Raw genomic sequence first — 26,924 nt, 5'->3', positions numbered from 1 at the left:
TTATTTCTTGAAAGAAATAATTAAAACTTTAAATTTTTTTTCATTTCTTAGAAAAAAATACCTATTATTTAATTCCAATTTCTTAACTAAAAAGCTTTCGTATTCAACGTAAAAAAAGTGATAACTTTAAGTGAAAGTAAATACTTTAATTATTTATTATTAAATGAATCAAATGAGATGTAATATAGCTCTGGTTATTAATATAGTAATCAAATGTAATATAGTTGAATCAAATGCGATGTAATTTACTCTGGTTATATCATTCCGCTTTGCTTATTCTAAATGAATGATACCTCATTAATATGAATCTGATTGATCTGTCACTAATTGCATTCATTTTCATGCAGGGTCCCAAAGGAGACAAAGGTGAACTAGGACCTCCTGTGAGTTAAAAAACATTTTTATTTACTATCATCTCGAAATTGCTTTAAAATTTGCCATTTTTACAAAGTCTCACATTCAGAAAGAAGCAGTGTCAATGTCTTATCTGACTTTGCAATGTTTTAATGGCATGCATTCATTATTTTGTGTTTGGATGACTGTTTGCACTTATTACACTGCATGAATGGATGCACTAACACTTTCTGTGTCTTGTTTTCCAGCTTATAACCAAGGGACTAATTTTTGAAAACAATGATGCAATCAAAAAATCTTGTAAATATTAATGAAGCAAAAAAGCGGAATCCAAAGAAAAGTAAAATTCAGTTTACAAACTAAGATTCCGTTATTACAAATTAATTTCTTATTTTTTCTTTTTGAATCAACTAAATTTTGTCGGTTTAGATTAAAATGAAGTTAAGTAGATTAGTTTAAAATGTTTTAGATTGAAAGAAACATTCTGTCAAAATTTACTCGAAAATGTAAATTTTGAAACATTTCTAGCAAGTAAAACCATTTCAAAAACAACAATGATTTGATAAAAAAAATCTCAGAAATTCAAACGAATTCATTAATAATTCGTTAAATTGAGATAAAAATAAAAATAATTAATTATGTCAAATTTCGCTATTGATTTATTTAATATTTGTTATATTTGTAAAATTAATTAAGATTTAGAGAAGATTATTCTTTTTCAAAAGCATATATGCATACTAACAAAGCTTATATATAAATCCGTTTTAAGATGATGCTAATATTAATATTCATAGTTAAGTACACTATCTACCAATAAGTATTTAGACACCCATGCAAATGAGAATATTTGCTGTCCTGATCTACGTTACGCCTTCTGTACTTAAATATCGTGTAAGAGACAGCAATTGCATTAGTCACGAAATTTAGAGCTGTCTCACTTCGAGAAAAACGAAGTTATCGGATATCATAGAAATTAAATTAAGGTGAGTGAGTTATACATTCCAAAATCGACAGTGGATTTTGTGATTAAGAAGTGGAAGGAGAGTGATGATACTCGGAAGGTGCTTCGACTCGGCAGAACCACGAAACTAAGAGATGGTGACAGACGAATGGTGTCCCAAGAAATTCGGAAAAACCGCACTAAACTGATGGCCCACATACTCCAGGAGCTACAATAAGCATACGGGACTGTTGTTTCGATAAAAATTATCCGCAAGGAAGCACATTTGCTTAGATTCCATGGCCATGATACCGCCCAAAAGTCTTTGATTACAAAATCTAATCGCGCTGCTCGGTTAAAGTGGTGCAAGTCACGTCGAAATTGGACCGTAGATGAGTAGAAACAGGTTCTCTGGACCGATGAATCAAAGTTCAATCTCTACCAGTTGGATGGCAAAGTTCTGGGTTTAGCATATGCATAGAGAACCTTTTTGATAGAATGCATAATATCTAAAGTAAAGTTTGGCAGAGGTGGAATCATGATCTGGGGGAGTTTCTCATGGTATGGACTGGCACCTGTGATCCCAATTTATGCATTAGCATAAATTGGGATCACAGGTGCCAGTCCATACAGGACCAGTAAACAGGGTGCCATACCAGTAAACAGGGATCACAGGGTCATTATGTAAGCTCAACGCCGACTCCTATTCCTCTATTCTAGACAACAATGTGCTTCCTACGCTGTGGTAATTTTACGGGTTGGATCATTGTAATTTCCAGAATGACTATTTGTCATGTTGCGAGGTCCATCTTGGATTAGTAGGATGACGATGGGGTAAATCGACTGGACTGGCTTGCCAGAGTCCAAACTCGAATGCTATAGAAAACTCTGGGACGAGTTGGATCGCTAAATTAAGGGATGCAGCAATCGTCCAAAACTGATCCAAGCCGAGTGGAAGAAAATATAACTGTCAACCATCCAAATACTTGTGGAAATCATTTTCCTGGTGGTTAAGGCTGTAATTGCCTCAAGCTCTGCCAACTGCTTAATACGAATAAATTGTGTTTATCTCTTTGATCACAATTGTCCAATTACTTATTTGTAGATAGTGTATATATCTTTCAGAGTTACATAAACGTTTAATTAAATGGAATTTAAATTTTTTGAAAACAATCAAGCATCTATATAAGAGAAATCGTTCTAAACTATTCCTTGGTGAGCATATAAATAAGAGTACGAAGTGTATCAAAAAGTTTCGAGACTGCCTATATTGTCAAGATACTGCTTTATTCATCTACATGGACACATTGTTTTTTTCAAAGTAATCACTGCAATCTGCTTATACACACAATACATTCTTACCACTTGTGAAATATACCCTGGAAGCTACATTTCAAAGTATATAAAGCATTCTCTGCGATTCGCTTTTGATTCCTCAGTTCTTGGAGCACCATGTCACTCAAAAGAACTCGCACAGTCCATTACAATATCGTCGTAGACCTACTGCATCGCAACAAGTTCAGCTCTTTGGTGTAGGCTTTTTCGCATTTGTTCTTTGTTTAAATTTGAATCGTAGTAGTGATAACGCAAACGCTGAGAAAAAGACAAACCAGCCAGCTACTGATGTTCACAACAAGATGTCTTTTGGCATATTGATTTTTGAATCTGTGATTCTTACTGATTGTGCAAGCGTATTTGTTGTTTGCCAATTATTGGCGAGTTACAGATCTAATCTCGAAACTTCTTGATACCACCTCGTATCACTTAGAGTCGATATTCTCGTTAAGAAACTGCGGATTCTAAAATGAAACCGTATCGAATGCAATCCAGTAGTGCGTAGTCCGTAGGTAGTTCGAGTTGAGAGTTCTGAGTGTGATCTGCCTCATTTCAGGGGCCCCGAGGAAAACTTGGAAAGAGGGGTGAGAAGGGAGACAAAGGCGATCAGGTGCGCACATCCTTTGCACTTTTCTTCTATTATTCCGGTACTCCCTAGAAGGGGTGGTAGCCAATTCACCTTACGCGAAACCTACTTTTGTGCTAAATGTTACGCTAAAAATAAATTGTATGAAAAAGTCATTCGGCACGATGTCCCGAAGGTTGTTTACATACCTAAATAAAAAATGGCGCATTACGGAAAAAAATCCTTTTTGCAATAGAACATGGAATCAGAAACTCAAAGGAGGTAAAGTTAGCTGATTGGTATTGAATTAAGTGGGAAAAAAACAGATATGCAATATGAAGTGTGCAACACAGACTTAATGGAAGACAGATTTTCAAAAGTATAAAAATTCAGTTAAAATAATTACATTTGAAGAATGTATCTTTTCAGTAACAAAAATTTTCAATTTTTTTTTTTTTTTCTTAATGAAACGTAAAATCTTTTGACTTCAGGTACTCCAAAAATTTGTTGCTGACGCTGCATCCTAAGTGTCCTTATCGTATCATTCATTGCTGTTTCAAGTTTTTGTGTGTTGTGCTTTATGTGTATTTGTATTCCATTAAATCTGTGTTGAATACTTTATGTGTCGTATCATCTTCTTTAACTTAATTTTCTAATAAAAAGTCTGCTTCTTCATTTGTGACTCCATATTCTATTGCAAAAATTGACTTTTTTTGCCTAACTTACATTTTAAGTTAAAGTTAACTTAAGTTTTAATTTTAAGTTATGGAGGAAATTTGTACAATAAATATAAAAAAAACGTGATAATTTAATACTAAAATTAAACTTTTTTCTTTACTTTAGTCCCTTTTACTTTACTTTATTTCCTTGTTCTTTACTTAAAGAAACATGTCTTGTCTTCATTCTGATTAAAAAGTTTCTAAAAAAAATTCTGAACACAAAATAGTTATTATTATAAATTCAAACATAAAAATTACAAATCATAATAGTAACTACTTTACAGAAACCTTTTCAGATGATTTCGAAAAAATTTTGAGAAATCGAACTCACGATTACTAAATTCGATTATTGAATTCACGGTTATTGAGTTACACTGAAATTTGCATTGTAAAATTAGGAGCATCAGAGGACTTGTCATTTTTCATAAAATTTTAGAAAAATTGCGAATGTTGCCAAAGAGAATGAATGTCCAGGATCCAGTTGGCCATGCCGTTCATTCGTGTTTAAATATTGGAAACCAATGTGAGACCTGCTGTGCATCAAACCACCATCATTGGATTAATGATAAACTATATTCAATTAATTTTAATACGAATCAGTAAGTTAAATATAAAATCTTTAAATACAATTTAATTGCAAATTTTACAAACAAATTTTTTAACGATACAATCTACTTGTTTGGACAAAAATTATGATTAACTTTCATGCTAAATAAAATATCGATTTATCATGTTATTTCCAGTTTTTCTTATTGATAATAAATTATTGATCTTAATTCTAGGGAGTACTGGTACTGTATTTAATGTGTATGTAGTACTGTGTATGTTTTGTGTCTGTTGTGTTTATGAGTTGACGCACTTACTTCCCATTTGCACTTGCACCTCACTGCATGCTCCTTCGGTGAAACCCACCCAACTTGTGTATTAACACCCCACTTTTTATTAACCTTGCATGACTTTAAACTCAAATCTTGGAATTTGTGTTTAATTCGATGCAATGATGTCTCTCTCTAGTTTTATTTAAGTAACTAACTGCGATCAGATTACTGTTACGATTCCTCCAGTTTTATTGTTTCTTTTTAACTTTTAAATCGCTCTTAAAATATCTGCATAGTTGAAGTAAAAAAAAAAAATCAAATTATATCTTCGTAAAACACACAAATGTATTATTAACGGTCAATCGATCTGTATTATTAGTTATTTAATCAAAATCTCCACAAAAGACTATCAAAATGAATTCAGTCACAGAAAATGTCACTCATTTAATATGAAACACTGTAAAAAAAAAGAACAGTGGTTAAAAGATACACGTTGTGTCTCGATCGAACCCTTTGTTGATTTCTCAACCATTTAATAAGATAATTTCTGTTTCATAAATGTGTCCACTAAGAATCCATAAAAAACACTCCAGATCTTCGTGCCTTAAGTCCTTTTTGTATCTCTTTTAACGCCCCTGAATAAATTCATTTTAAACGGGTATAATTCGATGCACTAGTGGTACTTGGGCACCGCATATTAAATAAACACTATATTTGGATCTTTCTGGCTGTATGAAATTTTACATATACAGTACACTCCCCAGTATCCGGCTTCCGTACTATCCGGCCTAGTTTTTATCGTAATTAAATGAGGGAGGCAGGGCGTTGCATTGGCAACATTACCAATGCAACGGCCGTCTGCTACTATGCTTCTACGTGTCGTGTGCAAAATACAAGTAGTGGCTGGAAAAGAGCAGTGTTCTGCTCGTTGTTCATTGTCATCTATTAAAGACTTTTTCAAAAACTATAAACTCCGTTAGCGTAACCCTTATCTTAGGGCTACCTTTTCATATCTGTGTAATCATTTATCAGTGGAAAATAAAATCAGTTTGAGTCAATTTTCTTAAAAATTAGACCTATGATTTACGTTATTGTTTTGTTTATCTTTCCTGCATTTAAGTTAAGCCTTACAGAATTTCTGCCAAAATGTGAACAGTTTATATCTTCTAACTTACTTTTTCTCTAATAAATTCCTGAAACATGCAGTGCAGTATATAAACTACCAGTACAGAGTCTTCTATTTTGACTCGACACGATATCGGCAATGGCTTCTATGATTGAAAGGACTGCTGCTATATTCACATTCCACTTGGCTTGAGATAAATGGAGTGTTTAGTACTCAATAAGAAGTGAGAAAATACGTATCAAAACAGTGAAATGTGGTATAAAAATTTTGTCTTTTGGTAATGGTGGGCAAAGAAATGAATTCATAGAACTCTGGCATACCAGCTTACTTTGTTATCCGGCCTGTAATTCCACCACATTAGGCCGGATACTCAGGAGTGTACTGTATACGCTATGACTTTATACGCTGTATAATTATCATGTTAATATATTAAGAATGAAAAAATGTTATTGCTTTATATTTTATATTCAGCTTCCTAAAAATAATAGTTGTGTTTCGATTTGATCAAATGCAGAGGTAACGAACTCTGCCAAATAATCTGAGTGCATAATATTTAAAATTTCAATTTTAGAACATACCTATCAATATGTCGCTCATAAAATGGCCATATTCCCTTTTCTCCACTAGTAGGCTGAGAGAAGGACAGTGTATATTTCACCAGGTATTTAAGAGGGTATTTAACTTGTACCTTTGACTCATACAAATAGAGTATGATGTCGATATTTTAATAAGAAACAACGCAGTTAAGCCCGATGAAATTTAGTGAAAACCAGAGTTCACACGAGGCCAACTATTACGCGCCGTGGAAGGCCACGCCTATCTCAGGGACAATGACAATCGGTTGTCTCACCAGGACATCTATTTGCCATTGTCCCATTGTGGTCGCGTGATGTTCCTGAGATAGGCGTGGCCTTCCACTGCGCACAATAGTTGGCCTCGTGTGAACTCTGCTAAAGACTTCCATCGATTCTACAGAGTCTGACTGAACAAACAAGAGCTGTCCTTTCCCTGAAAAGCGGTAAAAACCAGTTCCAATTCGGAATGTAGCTCAGCCTTATTTCTCTGCTAGTCATTAAGAATGTTTTTCTTAACCATGCCGAAACTTTGCTTTTACTCGTGAATTAATCTCTCCCATTAATTACTCTTTTAAACGAATCATAAAACTTGGCTAAAAGAAACTTATATCAAAAATAAATAACTAACACAGATATCGTATATAAACTAATAATTCGATGTTAACAAAAAAGGGCTAGAGGAATTTTTTTCAATTTAGCTTTAATTTCCATGCTATGAGAGCACATTTATATCTAAATCATTGTAAAAAAAAATTGAAATAAAATTATTTGTTAAATATATCATTCGTTTTCTATACGGATAGAAGTGTCAGCTGTAACTGATAAAGGATATTGTTCTTTATTTTTCAAACTTAATGTATGCTTCTGCTTGGAACTAATTAATATAATTCTTGTTATTTATATTTTTACTTTATTAATTATTTATATACACCGTTCCTTAAATTTAACGAATATAATTTTTTGCCACCCTAAATGAGGGGAGGGGGTACCTGTAACTGTTCAAGTCGGTAAAATTGTCTCATTCCATAGCATACTTATTTATTTATAATTATTATTGTAATATTTTTTTTAATCTTATGAGCTTGTTAAAACAATTAAAATAATAAGGGGCATGTCGTCATTGAATCCGTAGATCAAAAAACATTCATTCGTTTTTTTTTAATCACTTACCTTTCCCTATGCATGGTTTTTACATGCCTTATGTTAAGCATAGCGATTTCTCATATCTCATTTGCGTTTTTTTATCTACAACTTTAACTTAACCTTTAATTTTTGTAATAAAAAAACTACAGAATATTATTTATGCCATAGGAATATGGCAAAAAATTAATGGATAAATAATCCAGAACTAAGGGAAACAAAGGAATTTTAATTATGATCTTTAAATTACAAATTCAACTTAGATTGTTAAAATTATGACAAATGAGTATCAATTAATTTTAGTACTTATAAAATAATTTTATGCCTGGCCGTCTAAAAGTAAAGAATAAATTTTTAAAAAAAACATCGAAATATATGAAATTAATTATAAAAGTTCAGATTTGTCCTTTTAATCAGTTACTTCTCTCTAACAAAGAATTTTGCACTTAATATTGCTAATCTCTAAATATAAATAAGCACCACAAGCATGTTTTGTAAATTTCGCAGTCTTCTTTTCTTCATGCTTTGACAGGATAGGTATATCTTTAAGAGAATTTCTTTCAGATAAGGACATTTTCAAGCTTGAAGTGTATAGCAAGGCAGAATTCTGGTTTAGATTCCTTAAGGTTCTACTAGTAATGAGCTAACAATGCACGAAGAAAACCTCAGTAACTTTTTACTCGACTTTTATTGCTAGTAAATGCGGTTTGGCGATTTATTTAGGCTCTACCCAGTATTGCTTAAAAAAGCACCATTGATCTCTTTTTACCAGATATTGCATCGATGCAATCAACTCTTTCTTTGATCATATAAAATAGTAATCATATCTTTTATTTGCATTCCAGTGTAGTAATATCGGTCTAATTTTTTGACAAGCATGCCTTATTTCTAAAAAATGACTATATCAATTCAATAAATTTTAGACTAAATTTTGACAATTTACTATGCAAAATATATAAATAATAAAATAAAGAAAATAAGTGAAAACAAACGCAACTTTAGGCCGATAGTAGATCAAATCGCAGTTGCGTTATTGGGCCCTTAAGGTCGAATGTTCATAATGTCTCCTCTTTTTCAAGGTCCACTAGATAGCCAAAAGAGTTCAAGGAAAGCGACAATTGATTTTAGAAATGAACGCGTAGCTAGGAGATCGCGCCTAGAGGAAACGATTTCAAATCTTGTCAATACTGCTTCGTTCAGTGGTGGCGGGGTGGTCGGCGGTAAACAAGAAGAAGAGAAGACGATGGATGAATCCTGGAATTCAAGATATCTCTTAATCCAAGAACGTCTTATTGGTTCTTGAAAGTGGACAATGCATCCATTTTAAATTCTATTTTCGCTGCGTGTTGTCAGAAGTAGATTTTAAATGGTCCCCAGAATTCGTTACTTTTTTCTTGATTTTATAAAATAGTTTCATTTTTTTTAAATTCAGTTCAGCTATCATTCATTAACTTTTTGTTAACGTTTAATTTTAACAAATTTTTATTTTTACAAGGAAATTACTCTGAATCGCATGTTGTTGTTAAATGAAGATGAGTTGATTTCGTGTTTAAGCATCATTCCTTAGATTTCTGAATATCGTACTGACGCTTAAATACATTTAGTCATCAGTACTGTTTCGTAACTCATTTATAAAACGGAAATTTTTTTAAATCTTATTTAAGCTTTTTTAAAATAGGAAATATTAGGTGAAATGATTAGAAATGGTGCTTTTTTAATAATAAATGACGAATACAAAGTTCCTAAATATTTTATGCATTAAATATTTATGCGATATGAAATTTTGAATTCTTTTAGAAATACAAATTATTTATAATATTGTAAAAAAAGATAGATGCAAGCTTCTAGCTTTAGTTTTGATTTTTGAATGAAGGAATATAAAATATTTGTAACATAATACATTTTACCTGATTTTTTTTATTAGAAATCTGACAATTGTTTTTGTCATTTAATCGTCAGATTAAATGACAAAAATAATTGTAAAATATCTTATCTATTACAGAACGTTTTAAAATTTTCATTATCTTTTATTATCAAGGTTTGAAAAAACAAATTGGTAATCATTATAAAATGTGCCAGTTATTTAAATGCATTCCAAAGAATGTAATTGTCGCAAACTTCCTCATACTAAAACCAGTGTTTCGATTAATGAAGCAAACTACGTCAGAGTTGATTGTGTATAAAAAGAATTCGAAACCTGTCCAATGAAATGGTGATAATGGATGGCGCGAGCTCTTTATTTAAAAATTTAATAACCCAGACCAACGGAGGAGCGGGCTCTGAGGTGCATGGAAATGGGTGCGCCCTTGCATGGATTAAGGCTTCGTCTTTTTCAGGGCGTTCCTGGACTGGATGCCCCGTGTCCGCTGGGCCCGGACGGACTGCCATTACCAGGGTGTGGTTGGAGACCACCGAGCGGGGTAACTCTCTCTCTCTCTCTGTGCTTCTCTTAAGAAGTAGAAAAGTTCATTTGTCATGACAAGAAATTATGTAAAAAAGAAATGATTTTTTAATGTCAAGAAAGTTCTTTTGAAAAGTTATTACTTATGGTACTCGACTGCAGTAAAAAACTGGATTAAAATTTTTATTTGCATTTGTTTACTTAAGAGTAATCTTCTAATGAATTAAAAATAAAGTCTTGGTTTTCTGAAGCAATCATTTTATACATGCTCACAAGCCCGGATATTGGTTTATTGAGTTTAGAACGAACTCTATGGGTAACAGAAAATTTGTAAGTCAAAGCTTCTTAAACTTTCTATATGCAAAGCTTTTTGAGACCAAAAAGTTTTCGTTGTACTAATCTTATCGCTTAAAATAAACATCTTCTCAAAAACAAAGAACTTATTGCGAACTATGTTTTCGAATGAAGATTGTTTGTATCGGAAGATACTTCACCATTTGGAAGATACTTCACGTTTTTTTTTTATTTTATTCTTTTGGAGTGTAAAAAATTAATAATTTATCATAGATTAATTCCGACATTTTTTTATCTTTGTTCTTTCTGATACAAGGTTGTGTGTGTGTTCATTTTATTAGGTATGTTGATCTATATTTTTATTTTACCGAGTCTCTTTGTGTAAATATTCATCATTTTAATACGAAGCGCAGTGGAAAAGAAAAATTCAGGCACACCAAAATGGCAATTTGTAGCCAAGCATGGAATACCTGAATCTATCTTATGAAATTGGAACTAACATAAATCAGTCCCTTTCTGCGCATGCGCTGCCTATTGGCCGCCTTATAACTGGTCGAGTGTAAACCCAGCATTAACCTTTTGAATGAAAACTGATGGTTCGGAATAGAGAGATAGCATTTCCTGTTAATGATAAAATTCCGATTTTATTTAAATAATGTAAGGCTTTTATTACACTGTTATAGAAAATCATGGTTAAAACACATTCTGCTGAATAAAACTGTAACGTACAATCGTCTGATATCACGATTTGCAGTTTAAGAAGCTCTGAAATGCGCTCATAATAACTTTTTTAAAAAAAACTTTTTTTCTGTTGAAAGAAAGGAAAATTATTTTGTTTATTTATTGAGGATTTTTCATTTCACTTATTTCCTTGCTTAATGATCTAGGATTCTAAATTATTTATATACAAAAATAGCAATTAATATAATTTACGATGTAAGCAATTCGCAAAGTGTTTTTACTGTGAAAGATATTATAAAAGGCTATACGTCAAGAACCATTTCCACCGATTTATTTTTGCTTGCAATTATTTGCTTCGTGTTTAATAAATATAGCGAAGATAATTTTTATATTACATTTCATAAAATTGTTATTGCCTGAAAATTTTATTTGCATCGTGACTTTTTTACATTAAGTTTAATCTTAAATGGCACGTAAATTATTCATACGCGAAATTAAATATTTAATGAGTTAAAAATTTGTTAAATATTTAATATATTAATACCAGAATATTATTAATAATTTTTTTTCAAAATCCTCATTCCGACTGGTAGGTGGTATTTAAAAAAATATAACTGAATACTCACCTACATTTGCAGCAGCTATTTTTTAAAATAACTCAACGGCGGAAATGAATATCCCATTACCATGCAAATAATGTTACCTAATCCTTTATGATTTAATTCTCAAATTTTTAACTTGCTTTTTCCACTTGATTGCATGCTTTATTGCACATATTAATTCACTAGCTTTTTTTTTTTTGTTGTTGTTTGCCACTATTTTTTATCCGTATAACGTAGACTTTCTTGTTGCTGTTCTAACTTTATTACTAATTCATATAATTAGCAATATTTTCTGAGCGTGAATGCCTAGTGAGTTATTTTATATTTTCACTGACCTCACTCATTGCAATTTACTATTTTTAGGTTGTTATAGCCCCTCCCACAATACCTCCCCCGGCGGCGTAGCTAATCGGCGCATCTGGATTCGGTCAAACACTGCCACGTGAGTATTATAGTGCGTCTTTTATTATATAAAAATGAATGTTTGTTTGTTCGTATTTTATGCTTGCGTTCATCCGATTGTGATAAAACTTTGCCAACTTATTGCTTTGAACCTAGAAAATTCATGTTTTTCTCATGACCAGTTATATGTTGGATGCTGACAAGTTGACAACCAAGAACTGTATTTGTTTTGCTGATGACGGAAAAACAAAAAATATTGCCTACCCTAAAGCACTTGAATTATAAAGTTTTAAAAAAATAGAATAAACATTATTTATACTTTTCCTTTATGTATCATTCCATTTCAATGAGTATATTCATAGCCGATAAGAAAATAAATATCATTTTTTCCATCATTCCTAATGAAACAAGATAGCTATTTCAAATTTCAGATAGCTATTTCAAATACGTCATTCCGTCTCGAAATATTCCAAGAGAAAAATCGGGATGATGGCTATGTTTTGTTTAAGTCAATGTTTATGAGCTTATATTTGGAGATATTATACATTCGCTTAATAATGGCATTTTTATTTCAGTTCTAAAAGTTTAAATTGAAAAAAAAATTCATTTTCCTTTGATAAAACAAATTTTTCCAAAATATGTGTAAAGGAATACGAATTAAACTGGGAGCATGTTATTTCTTTTCTCAAATCAATCTTCTTACACTATTTTACGAAACTCTTCATGAATTGTTACAAATAAAGGATGTTTAAGAGAAGTGAAAATAAATTCCAATCTGTCAGCATAGATGAAATGCCAGAAGCATCAATAATGGGGAACTAGCTGCGGCTACGGTTTACAGTTACGAGCCCATAAGCAGTGGATGGCTAAAGAATGAGAAAATAATCTAAAAAAACTCAAACATCTTTGCACGAGTATTATTCATCTCTTTATTCAATGCAATCATTCCCCGAGGGAAGGATGACAAGCAGTTTATTTAGAAAAACTAAATAAATTGATACTATTAACCATTCTTCGTTTCTCTCTGGAAGTAAGTTATATTTTAAAAAATAAAGATGTCAGATTTTTATTACTCATTCTTACGAGGCAATTATTGTGCTTTCTTCATAAAAATGCCGTTTCAGTTATCGAAATGATCCTTGAATGGAGTAGAGATAATGTACAGAGGCCGAACTTTTGATTGAGAAAGAGGCCTTTTCAGAAAGAGGTCACCATTTTATGGAAAAAATAAAAATAGTAGAATTTGTCTCCCCAAAACTTTCTCCCGTGCTCTATAATAAAGGTGCTATCCTAGAGAATGCTTTGCATGGCATTGACATACAAAAATGACAAAATATTAAACTTTGGCTTGAATTTGAAAATTTTATTGAATCTATCGTAGGGTCCTTGGATAACGAGTCATCCCTGGCAAGCCGTTCACCGCATCCGAAAATCGAATTTGTGTTTTAGATGCGTTTTTTCCAATCGATTGAAATCAAAATTTGGCACAGAACTACAGTGAATCTTAAAATCACTTTCCAAATTTGATATATTTAAGTCATATTTTTGAGTTATCCCCTGTACATGCTTCTGAGAGTACAGACCGACAGACAGTCAACCTATTTTTTTTTAAATTATAGTTTTATTATTATTTTTAAAACTATAAAGTTTTAAAAATAATAATAAATTTTCGGTGAAACCAATTTTATTTCCATTCAAATCTTTTTCGGCTCAAATAATTCTTAACTAACTCTTCTTCAAATAATTTTTACTGCATTTTAAAGCAATTTTTTTCGTTGTTTTAGCGATTGTGTTCATGTACACGAGCATTGTGACATCATTAACTGCTATTTTCAAGTACATTTTATGGCTGCTTTGATTAAGAATAATTTTTTTAAAAAATTAAATAGACTTGGGGTGAAATGAAAATCGTTATGGTCCGTGCAGTGGAATGAAGAGGACGTATGTTTGCGGGAACATTTCATTAATGTTTACATTTCACACAAAACAAACACAAAACACGAAAGACAAGACATTAGTGCACCTAACAGAACTGCATCAAAACCATTTTAATAACAGTCGCAGTGCACTATGGGATGCGCACCTAATCAGGTATCGTCATCTATGACCCAAAAGAGAAGATAGATTAATGCAACTGCTACAGCCGAAAACATCATCATGCTACGAGGTTTCGGTCAAGACCTCCGAATCTGTTTTAAATTTATCTTTGAATCAATTTGTACATCTAAATTTATTAAAATGTTTGAATGCTTTTTTTAATCTTTTTTTTCTCTCTCTCTCTTTTTTCAGATAAAAGTTAAAGGAGTCGTCGCAGTGCAGGACACTGTTGTGTGTTAGGATTAAACGTTTGTTATATAAAAAGCCGATGGTTTGGGGCACGATGGCGAACCAGCCGTCTCGAATTGTTAGACAATTTGTTCCAGTCGATGGGTCGATTAGAACTGTCCCTCCCACACACCCATTCCCTCAAACAAAGATTTTTTTTAATAAAAAAATGAGGCTGGGAGAGGAGGAAATAGAAAACTAGCAGGAAAAAAAAACTGTGCACTTTATGTCCTGGAAACAAAAATTAAAATGTACTCATAGCTGACTCAAGGAGTTAATGTTGTTTTGTATATCAAGTGAAAAAAAAATGAATGTTCCCCTTTTGCAAATTTCGTGGTAGAGCGTGCTTGAGTGATTCGTATCAATGTGAAATCAGTTTAATAATTTGTAGTCTCAAGAAAGCTCGAAATCAAGAAATAGAAATTTAAAATCTCCAGATGCGACAGGAAATCTTTATCACAAAAGTGCGAGAGGAATTCAGCTGAGAGAAAGAATTTTTTTCCAAGTTATATCCTACCACGTATTATTAAAAAACACATTTTTATTGTTTCATTGAATGTGCTCTGCTATTGTAACACCGTACCGGACAGACTGAAAAAGTTTTGTCTTCTATGGGTCCGTTTCGCATTTCAAACATCATTTGAGTGCAGTCCAATTAAATAAATAGGGTTTTTTTTATTTAATTCTGTTGCTGAAACAAAAACAAAAAAAAAAACGTTTTTTATTTTTCAGAAATTTGAAAGCAATTTTAATAAAATTAAATTAAAATAAATAAAAAATTATCATTAGTATATGTTTCTTCTTCATTGTTACAACTTTAAAACATTATCTTTTTAATGGGTATCAGGTTAGTTTTTATTATTATTTTTTTTTTCATAGCTATTAATCATTTTCTGCCTTGAAAACTTATTTTCGAACGACTTCAACAGACTCAAATGAAAGCTTAACAGCATCCTGAAAATACATACAATTTGAGATGAATACCAAAAGAAAAAATTTGCTAGGCAAAAAATGATCGAATTTTCATGCCCTAGCTCTATCGGACTGCATTTTTTTATAACTGAATATTATATCGATTTCCTGATTGCATCGTAATCATTTTTACTAAAGGAAAATAAATAATTCGTGAGTATTCATTGGAAACTCTGGACAACAAAAAGTTTTTTTTAAGTTAATTGTAAGGACAAAACATTGTTCACGTCTATAATTCAGCTCAAGGAATACGTTCGATGTTGTCATCGCTGCAAGCGGAAAACGGAAAAAGATACAAATTTTCCAGTCTCATCACTGTGCAAGAACGGATACTCATTCTCAAAGAAAGCTGACATTTCCTACCAAGATTTGCAAACGAAGTTTCCCAGAGGCGTGACTTTCCAACATTGATTTTCTTCCAGACACATTCTGCATTATTTATGGCCTCCTAGTCACTCGACTACCCCTACACATAACTATAAATGCTAATACCACCCTTTCCTTTTTATCTTCGCTCCGTTTTTTAATCCACGGCATTGATCAGAAAGAGATGCCATGACGTCTTTGTTTGAAGGTCACGTGCTCTGCCGCTACGTCATCAAATCATTTCTGATGTAAAGTCATGTATGTCACTTAGGAAATGGCTTGGCAAAATCAGTTGTAACTATTCCACGCGCTTCGCTTAGCCACCAGCTCTGCTTTTCAGCCATTTCATTTATTTATCTGGCCACTTATGCGAAGTCTCCTACAAGAAAAGTAAAAACCACTGGTCAAACAGCGTCCGTTTATATTTGGAAATCGCACCTCTATATCAATTTATAAATTCATTTCAATTTATTTTATTTCATTTCAATTTATAAAATTTTATTTCATGAGAACATTTAAATTTCTGTCATAGTTTCGAACTCTTACTTTTAAAAAATGTTTATTTTTACTATCCAAAATATGTGCTTTGAAGTGGGCGGTGTTGCAATTATAAAATACTGGGAAAATAATTTACAGAGGAAAAATAAAAATATTATTAATATACTTCTTCGAGTTTTCCGATTTGCCTTTTGTTTTCCAAAATTATTGTTTAAATATCTAGAAAATCAAAGGATCTATTATTTATTTATTTATTTAGAAATGGTTGGAAACATGCTGAAGCAAATCCATTGACATCCATTTTATAAAACAAGCCTGATAATTAAAAATATCTGTGATATGTTGTGTCTTTGACACTACATTGAATTCGTAATAGTGAAGGGAAAAAAAAGTGGACCGATTCGTGTCAAGCTCTTTTTTACCACATGCATAAATGGTAATGATTATTCATTTAATTTTTTATTGCCTCATTTCTTCTATTCTTTCAATTCCTTATTGTTTATACTTTAAAAACTTTGTGAACTATTTGTAAATAAATGTTTTCAAGAGAGGAGAAAGTGGCAATCTAATTTACTATTTTCAAAGCAATATATATATATATATATATGTCAATTGCTCAGTCATATTTAAAAAATTGCGGGAACAACTCTTTTAACTTCGTTGGTTCAAATATGACTTCATTCTTTTCTTACTTTTGCATAAGGCAAATCAGACAACTAAAGTTGGGATTAGTTAAAGTGAGGGAATCATCAGGTTTATTTCCAAAATGTAAACCTGATGTCATTATTGGGCATATATTAACCCATGTTTCAGTAAAGTTTGTGCTCTTGTTTGTTCTAAAAAAATTTAATAATCGAGTGTACTTTTTGATGTGAAATCAATTTATTGTAAAACAAATGATCCGCATAAAAATTATAATTCTTTGTAAAAAGAAATTTTATTATTGACTGATTTTATTCTGAATAGGCAATTCATTCTGTCCGCTTTAGTTGCCTCTCCTCTATTGGCAGGAAGGACCCTTTGAGCAGTTCACTCATTTTGCCAAGCCATCGTTTTAGACGTGTCTTTTGTTAACCTGAGCGTTCTCATTCGTTGTGTTATGTCCCAACCGTTGTCACTTTCTTAATTTATTGAAGTTCAAAATATCCATTTATGCTTTTTTTATTATGATCATCGATGAATTGCGAAACTGTCATCATTTGTTCACCTTTGTATATCTAGATCTGCACAATAAACTTTTTTGTAACAATACTTTTCAGCTGTGCTGTCTCATATTTATTGCCGGAATATTTAAACTCTGTAAAAAATTTCATTTGAATATCATGCGTAGTTCTCTAAACAACAAAAGCTCAGCTCAAAATATCCGTACTGCTCGTGTCAGATAACATCAGATGAATATAAGGTTGCTGTTTAACAATTTCAGACAGAATCTACTCAAAAATATTCGTTTCAGTTTTTCTAAGTATAGCTGTTTAAGAAGTAAAATATAGAATTACCCTTAGATTGTAAAAGTATTTCTTCACATATTTGACCTCTTCTCCAATTAATTAAATACCTGATTCAGTTCTTAGGAGTCGCGGCAGCTTCACTGTATGGTCAGAGAATTCCAATTCGAAATCCGAATATGCCAATAATCTGTTGTGCTTGTGGACCTGTTGCAAGTCATACTTGATGCCGTGGGTGAAATGTACTCATTTTGGTGTAGAACAGAAATCTAGGTTGTTGGGTGCCAGCTCATTGTTGCTCCCTTCATTTGAACGTGCCTCAAAAAAGACGATTCCCATTCCAAAATAGGCCTCTTACTTCCTTTAAATAAAAAGTTATAAAATTAAACTAAACTGACTGATATGTTTTTATAGTTCAGTCTATATTTAAATCAAAGTTGGTAGGTTTAAAAGGCGCAATATCAAAAATTGCCCACATTATTTAACACAATACAATTAAAAGACAAAAATCAGTAGACCGATATGTCTTTTACATTCTTACATAGAGAAATAGCATAAACGTCTAGAATAGATTTTCTATATTCTTTAATTATTAACCCTGTTGCTTTGTTTGGGCCCATCTAAATTATTTACAAATGTGAAGTTATTAAAAAAGGAAAATATAAAATTATTTCATAGACATTTTGTTAGTATGGATGTTTCGTTATTTCTTTTTAAATATTTTTCCTTTATTTATATATTTTTCTTAAATTTTTTCAAACTGTACAAATGTATCATGCGGACTAAGGTAACCTGTTAAACGGTTTTTTTTTTCTTAAAATCTTGCCCTGCATATTATTGATTCAACTATAAATAAATTCCGTAAAAATATTCGTTTCAGTAATAAGCCTTTTTGACAACAAAAAAAAAATTTACTCAGAAAAACTTTCTCTTTTTCGGTAAATGGCTAGAAATTCAGCCAAACTTTTTTTTTATGAACATGGAAATGTAATATGTAAAATAAATAATTTAAATATGGAATTAGTTTAGTTTAGTTATATTAACGTCCCATTTTAAAGCAATACTATGGCTATTTTGGAACGGGCCTCATAATCTTGAACCGCGGTCAGATGACGATAACGACGCCTGAGCTGGCAACCCCCTCCTAGCTTCCACGCCACACCAGCGGTCCCGATGAATTTAGCTTGAACCAGACCTTCTTACACAGTTCTTCAGTGGAATCGGGCCTCGAGCCTGAAACTCTCCGGTTTTGAAGCCGAGATCTGACCACAAAGCCACCACGGTCCCTAAATATGGAATTAAAGTATTGCATTTATAGTAAAACTTTATTTTTTCTAAAGGTGATTGGATAAGAACCTATAAGCAAACCAAAATGTAAACTGATTCAATAGTAGTACTTGGATACAATAGTACTTGTGATAACTTCGTTTCTTAGTGAGGTCAACTTCTAAAATGAAACATTACTATGTTTGGTACTATCAGAAAAATAATCCACAACTTCGTGACAAGCAAAAAGATGCATAACTAAAATTCTCTTTATAAATAATATAATTATTGTTATGGCAATCTAAAAAAAAATATAAAAACGTCATTCTTATGAACTCCATGTATCATGATAAATCAATTAATAATGCACCATACAAAAACTTAGATAGGGTATTATGATTACAAACCTATAAAAGAAATGTCGATGATCTTTTATTAATCAGTTCTTGACAAAGCTCGATAAACATTTGAATGCACACACTTAGAAAACAAATCGCTGATCTAAGATTATATTTTATAATAGTTCTTTTGGTTATTTTGCTTGCAACCCATTTATTCTTTGGACATCAGTAAATACCAAATAAATTAAAAACAAATTAAGACTATTTTTGGACGAATCAGGCAAATTTAAAAAAAAATTCCATGTAAGACACTATTTTACCAAAAATGAGTCGTCGTGTAATAAAACCGTCGTCACCGAAAGAATGCAAGGTAAAAGGCAAAATAATTTATCATCAACTTATTGTTTGATTATAATTGAATAATAGGGGTGAGCGTTTCAGGGTACGTTCATCAAACAGTTATAATAAATGAAATAAATTGCACAAAAATAATAAATATCATCTAGCTCCATCCAATATATTTTGTCCAAATGGAAAATATCAATGACGTAAGATTTTAAAAATTCTCTAATATATATAGTTTTTATTTTATATTATTCATCAGCATTATGTTTAGATATTTATTGAATTATTTTTCAATTATATTACGTATATTCTAATAAAATGTTTCTTATTCATCTCATAATATAATATTTTTTTTCTAAAAACAAGGGAGCATAAGAATCTCCTGCAATCAGTAGCAAATGTTCGGGTCATAGTGATGCGAAGGCTACATTCCTATAGTAAAGGGTAAGGTTAATCAATTAGTTAAAGAAATTCGTTTTCAAGGTGTTAATAAATAATAATATAATTTCTTTAAATATTTCTCTGAGAGATCTTCGAATCAAGATTATTCTAAATAAGTTTTACAAGATAATTTGACTTAAGTAAATTATTTAGCATTTTCAAGAATCTTATCATTTTTGTTACATGATTCAGATTTCGGGAGAGATATATAAAGTGAGTCTCGGCTCGTAACTGAAAGCAGTGGCTTCCAAACACAACTTGACTGGCACAATGATTCAACTGTTGCATATGTTAAATCTTTTGTGAGTCGAACATCCCACTAATGAGAATCGGAAGTTTTAGAAATTGGGGTGACGGCTCAATTACCGTCTTCGAAATTCAAAATTACGAGAAAAATAACGAAATTATTCCTCCCTAAATTCGCTCTTACAACTTTTTTTAATTGGATGTCAATCTAACTAAATCAAACTAATTAAATCAGGAAAAGATTATGCGCTGCTTTAAATGAGCCAATTAGCAAATCTTACAAACAGCAACATGTTGATTGCCACCTTTACGAATAAACTATAGCCGAGAACCGTTGAGAATCTGCGAAAACCGCATTTTTGTGGTTTGCTTTTGTAGCAACTATGAGTGGAAGATACTATCTTAAATTTTCAATCTTGAACAAATGACCAAAATAGCACACCACTAACAGCTCATTTAAAATCTGTTACACTTAAGTTGTTGTTTAATAAATATTTACGTGTGGGTTTTTTCACTATGGAAGGATCTCTCCTCCTTTCTGAGTCAATCATAAATTTTGGCGCAATTTTAGCATCAAATCTACTTTCCGAAAACCGTGATGTAACTAAATTTGGCGACGGTCTTCCTCGAGGAACCCATAGTATTACAGCAACCCTTGAATCTAAAGAGGGTTCCGATATTCCTTGTTGAAACTTGGGTAATCCTTCTTTGGGATTATCTTCCTCCCCTTTCAACAAAGAATTAATCGAGGACCTCTGCTACTCTTGGTTCCTTAATGGCTCCGTTGGCGCAAAACTGAGTCCATTAATTAAGAATATTTCGCCATTAACCTTTTATGGTGCCCCGCAGACGGTAATCAGTTTTGGCCTCTCTTAATCTGCATCCACTCGGTTCGGTTCGGAAAGCCTGCAGAGACTTGTCCGCGCAAATGCAAGCAATTCTTAAAATGAGGCAATTCTTTAATATGATTTGTTTGATTCGAACAATCGATGGCAAACAAGGGAATTCTTTTTTTGAGATTTTTCTCTTATCCAGTTTTAGTTTTTCAGTTTTTAAAATGTTGACCAAATCTAAGAAAAATTATTTGTTTATTAATTTAAAAAATATCTTAATATCGAATTCAGTAAATTGAAATCAGAGGTGACTATGTGCAGAATGAATTTTTTTGTAAAATGCTCTAAAATAGCTGTAATTTTGAATTTTAACATAAATAAGATTGAAAAAAAACATGTATGAAACCAACATAAACTAAATGACAAAAGTTTTTTTAAAAATTGAAAAATAAACGGCTTTTTTTTTAAATCTGAAAAGAGGCATAAAGTAAAAGTATTTTAGTTTAGAGGTGTATTAAATGATTTGCTTAAAATTTCTCAGTTAGTTTAAGAAATATATTCTAACAGCAACACTAGGGCTATTTTGGGACAGACCTCGTAATTTTGAGTCGTGGTCAGATGACGAGGACGACACCTGAGTTGACATATGGTTTAATGAATGAGTTGCAAATGTGGTTTAATGGAGTATTTCATGGCTTATAGAGGAACATAATTTCAAGCTGATGAAACATGTTAAGCAGTTTTTTAATTCATTCATATACTCTGTTCATTAAAAAAATAGGCTACAAATTAAAGGAAATTTTAATAATCAATTCCACGCTGATTAAAATTTTAACGTAATGCCTTCTAGTTATGACAGATTATCATGTAATCTTTAAAATTTTAATTGTTTCAAATTTATAATGAAATACGTAAATATGTTAGAGCAGAAAATTATGTATGCAAACAAGAGAAATTTTTAAAAGTGCACATAATTTTAAATACAATTATATACTTTTTTTAAAAAAATGCTTGTATTTGAGGAAATAATGTTTTTTATTCCATTTTTTTTTCTGCCATATTATCAGCAGCGTGGAAATGATTTGTTTTGTAAACATGTTTTCCCCTTTTCAGGAATTCTATAAAATTCACTTAAGTTAAGTAATAAAAGAAGGGAACAAAATAGCACAGCGATAATAAATGCTTCTTTAAAATGTAAACAGATGTAAAAAACAGCGATAAAATTTTAAAAATATGAGGCTTAATGTAAATGGAATGTCAAATATCATCGGAATCCCCCAAACATGTAGAAAAGTATGCTGACTTTATTAAAATTGTTACTGAGGGATGATATTCCTCTTAATAATATTTTTCAGCTTTCTTAAAAATAACGTACAAATTTTCGAATTATTTACTTTAAGTTACGTTATTCCCTTATTTTCAAATAAAGTAGAGCACTGAATATCTATATATATATAAAAGAAGATTATCAACTGTCATGTAATTAATCTTTTTTCAAATGTTAGAAGAAAAATATAAAAGGAAAATAATAATATCATTTTCTTTTCATGTTTGTGATATCATTGGATTATCGCGATAGTTGAGAGCCAGGTTAGGGTTAATCCTCGCAAGGACCTTTAATCAATGTTCATCTTCGATTTCCTCTTTTCAATCACAACTACCAAAATAATATTTATTTTTGTTGTTTTTAATTTAATTTCTGTACAGCCAAAATTTGAATAACAATTTTATAATAACCTGAGAAGAAGAAAAAAACATTTCATTGCAAAATGCTTTTAAGACAATTTTTTTAATATATCTTTAGTTTAAAAAAATTAAATTATTCTATTAAGATCATTCAAACATTAAAGACTGTCAGGAATTTAATATAATAGAAAGAGAAGTGAGTAATGTATTAAATGCATAATTGGAAAAATATGTCCCAGGTTTATATCAAATTTCAGTACTTCTGTTAATGTTTTTGTAAGAAAAAGTTAACAATATTTCAGAAGTAAAAATTGTAATAAAGCATTCAAAAAAACAAGTTTACAAACGCAGCAAACAAAGTTAACAGTCAAGTCAAGTTTACAAGCAGTTTATAAAAACAACTGCTTCAAAATTTCAACTCACTAAATTTTGAAATATAAATAAAAACTTCCAGAAATTATGAAATGAAAATTCCTAGGATTAATATTTTGAAATTTAAACGACATTTTATTTCAATTCAATAGAAACATAATTCAAACAGTTTTATTTAAAAAGAACTATTCAGTAACTAAGAATGTTGAATTAAAGAAATCTTTGCTACTATTTTTAACTAAAATGGACTTTAAGAACTTGAATCAGATATAAGAAAAACAATAAAAGAATTATTTAAAGATAAAAAAATAATTGAGATGACGATAGAATAAAAACCACTGAAAAAAAATGAAAAGGTGTCAGTCACATTTTCTTCCTACAAATATCGTACTTTTGGGATTTATTCGAGCAGCAGTGCCAAAAAATTGAACATTCAACATATATCTCTCAAAAATTATCTACTAATTTTTAAAATACTCTATTAAACATCGTAATATTTTCATTTCATATCGCTATTCTTCTGCAATTTTTATTTCTATATCAGTAAAGGAATTTCAAATTTATAACCATATTCTTTCATTTAACTAATGAATTCAAAGAAGTAGTCGAGTGAAATAATGCAGTAAAAATAATCATCTTTATAAATTTTCATTTTCTTATATTCCTCGAGCATGATATAAAAAAAATCTTTTGTTTTGAAAACATTAAAATCAAATCTAGGAATAATCCATTATCTTCCATTGCAATGACATTATCATTATTGTTATCTGCATCACTTTTTCTTCTGTAATAAGGCCTGTAAGTGTCATATTTTTCATAGAAAGATATCGAAGAAAGAGAATCTGAATCAACATCTGAAAAAAGAGAAAAGGTTTAATTTGAACATAAAGACGAACTTTAGTATTAAACAATATTGAAATTATGTGTTGTAGTGGATTTAAAATACGACTCATAATTCAAATCTACGACTTTCATTTCAATAAAAATATATTTCTCCTTTTTACTAAACTGTTCACCTTCTGTTGCCACTAATCACTGTTAATAATAAGGCAGAATGTATGTCTTTTGTTGATCTACAGGACATGCCTTTTGATCTAGAGTTTCAATTTCGGCACAAATGCTCTTTTAAAGATAAAAATGTGCATCACAGAACGATTATTTGTTAAATTAATTGATGCAAAACTTTTTTTTCAGAATTTTGAAGGATTTTTTTAACCCAGTTTTAAATTGTTTTTACCATTTCATCAAATATACAATTGCATAATTTTATTCGGTTGTTGAAATTTAAAGAAAGTTTATGTTTATTGGTAAGTTGTATTAGTTTGCTATGTTTATATTGTAGCTCAGTTTGATTGAGAAAAAAGAAAGTGAAATTAGAATACCGCGAAAATCAATGCGTAACTAGGAAATAAATCACCCGCACAATCAGGCTTTAAATGGTGCTTTTATGTCAAGGATCATAATTCCATTATGAAATTTCAAAGCCGCAATAAATAGAATATGTATTAAGTTATCAAATCTATTCTGTTATTTTAAAGTCTATCTCAATTTCATGCTTTAAAATATTTTGTTATGAAGACCATTAACAAATTATGCATTAGAAACTTAACATTTAAGAGAAATTAATTACCGAAATTTCAGTTAACCAAATTGTTGTCGAAGGCAGCATAAAAAGACAAACAAAAAAATAAGAAATATATAAAAAATAACACGAAAGCATTCGCCACTCATTAATTAGTTGAACCATACATTTACTTTTATCACATCCCTATTTTACATCATTAGGACTTTTATAGAATAAACCAAATGTTTGCCCAGAAAAATGAAAAATTACTGGTATATGATCTACAGTACACTCCCGAGTGTCCGGTACGAGACTCTCCGGCTTCCTTACTATCCGGTCTAGCTTTCTTTCATCGATCGTAATTTAATCGTAAAGTAAGGAAGACAATGCGTTGCATTGCTTATGTTTCATGCATCTAAGTTGGGCATTACAGAATTTATGTTAAAATGTGATACTTTAGATTACTTTCACTCTAATTAATTCGTGAAACGTGCAGTGCAGTATATAAACATATATATATAAATTACCAGTACAGAATCTTCTATTTTAACCCGGCACGTTACCGGCAACTGCTTCTATGATTCTCCGAACCGCGGCTGCGTTCACATGAGATAAATAGATGGCTTAGTACTCAATAAGAAGTGAGAAAATACGTATTATAACAGTGAGTTGAGGTATAATACATTTTTGTCTTCTGGTATGGGTGGGCAAATAAATGAGCTCATAGAGCTCCGGCCTATCCGGCCTGCCCTTCCGCCACATTGAGTAGGATACTTGGGAGTCTACTGTACTTTATTTTTATAAAAAAAGATTTTATGACTACGCCATTTTAAGACGAAATGCCTGAAAGAATCCATTCTGCTTAAAATGAAAGAAATAAGAAATTCCAGTCTTTATAAGATTACCTCAAACCGCATTCGTCTTTAATTACGTTTTATCTTCATCCATCACCAGTGTGCTCGAGTCGTTCACGATTTTCTGTTAAGATGAAATCAAAAATTTGGGATGACCGTAGTTGATGCTTGTGGTTTGTGACGGTGCCTTCCACTGTCTAGAGTGGTTTCGTCTGGTATCAGACCGAAAGATCTAGGTATGCAAGGCTACTTTCAAGTGAATCACTGTCTTGAAGTTCGAGCGGTTGAAATCGTGTTATCTACAAGAAAATCAAGAAATTTAAAGGAGGTCTGATCTATTTCGGAGCATTGTAGAATATGTTTCTTCAACCTTTGTGCAATTTTTAAACAGTTACTCTTGTGCCGGGTTTACACTCGACCAGTTATAAAACGGCTAGTAGGCAGCGCATGTGTGGAAAGGGACTGATTTATGTTTGCCACAATTTCATAAGGTAGATTCAGGCATTCCATGCTTGGCTATAAATGGCCGTTTTGGCGTCCCTGAGTTTTTCTTTTTTCACTGCGTATAGTATTAAAATGATGGATATCCACACAAAAAAACTTGGTAAAATAAAAAATATAAAAAGATCAACATACCTAAATTTGAAAAACTATAGAAAAGAAATGGCAAATAAAATGAAGAAAAAAAACACATCAGAAAGAACAAAAAGTAAAAAATATCGGAATTTATCTATGATAAGCTATCAATTTTTTTTACGCCAAAAAACTTGCCAAATTCTACAAACGCATACGCAGTAAAAAGAAAGAAAAGAAAAAACAATACAGAGGCATGCTGTTGTTCCGTCGGGATAATTACTTGCCATCGACCGAACAGTATTTTTCACCTTTTTACGCATGCGCAACCTACTGGCGGTCTTATAATTGGCCGAGTGTAAACGTGCCTTTAAATACAATAATCATACCATACGCATAAAATCCTACCATATGCATAAATGCCCTCACAAAGTGTGCGAGAGCGTAAACGCAGGAAATGAAACAAATGGAAAGTATTTGTTGTAAAATAAACTTAAAAATAAACATTCAATTTTTTTAAATTTGTTTTACAACAACGACCTTTTGCTCTCAAATTAAATTTATATTATTGAAAGGCTCTTTTTTTATTTTAAAGTAATATATTAATAAAAACGTTTTAAATAAACGCTTTTATCAATGTATTAAAAACACAAAACATTTTTTTCACAAATCAAAACTCAATAATCGGGCATCAAAACAAAATCCCTAAAAGTTTGAGGCACAAATGGAAAAGCTTTAAGTAAATTAAGTTTTTAATTATATTTATATCGTATTTCAACGTAATTAATTAATTAGTTTTTGTTGCTGTTTTGTTGTTTCTTACAATAATCATTGCAACTTTAAAA

The 26,924-nt window shown here is 31.2% G+C and overlaps 1 protein-coding gene across 1 annotated transcript in view; it reads left to right on the top strand.

The window, feature by feature from the left end:
* The window catches only part of LOC129971574 (collagen alpha-2(V) chain-like), a 195,380-nt gene extending 178,683 nt beyond the window's left edge, over positions 1-16,697 (top strand). The window contains exons 28-32 of the mRNA XM_056085469.1: positions 348-383; positions 3,186-3,239; positions 9,909-9,992; positions 11,914-11,992; positions 14,242-16,697. Of these exons, the coding sequence (XP_055941444.1) occupies positions 348-383; positions 3,186-3,239; positions 9,909-9,992; positions 11,914-11,955 (216 nt within the window). The 3' untranslated portion in view covers positions 11,956-11,992; positions 14,242-16,697. The remainder of the gene's footprint in view (positions 1-347; positions 384-3,185; positions 3,240-9,908; positions 9,993-11,913; positions 11,993-14,241) is intronic.
* The last annotated feature ends 10,227 nt before the right edge of the window (positions 16,698-26,924 follow it).

This window comes from Argiope bruennichi, chromosome 6 (assembly GCF_947563725.1).
Source record: "Argiope bruennichi chromosome 6, qqArgBrue1.1, whole genome shotgun sequence".
Taxonomy (NCBI): Eukaryota; Metazoa; Arthropoda; class Arachnida; order Araneae; family Araneidae; genus Argiope; species Argiope bruennichi.
Note: the sequence above shows the minus strand (reverse complement) of the source record. Positions and strands in the feature narration are given on the sequence as shown.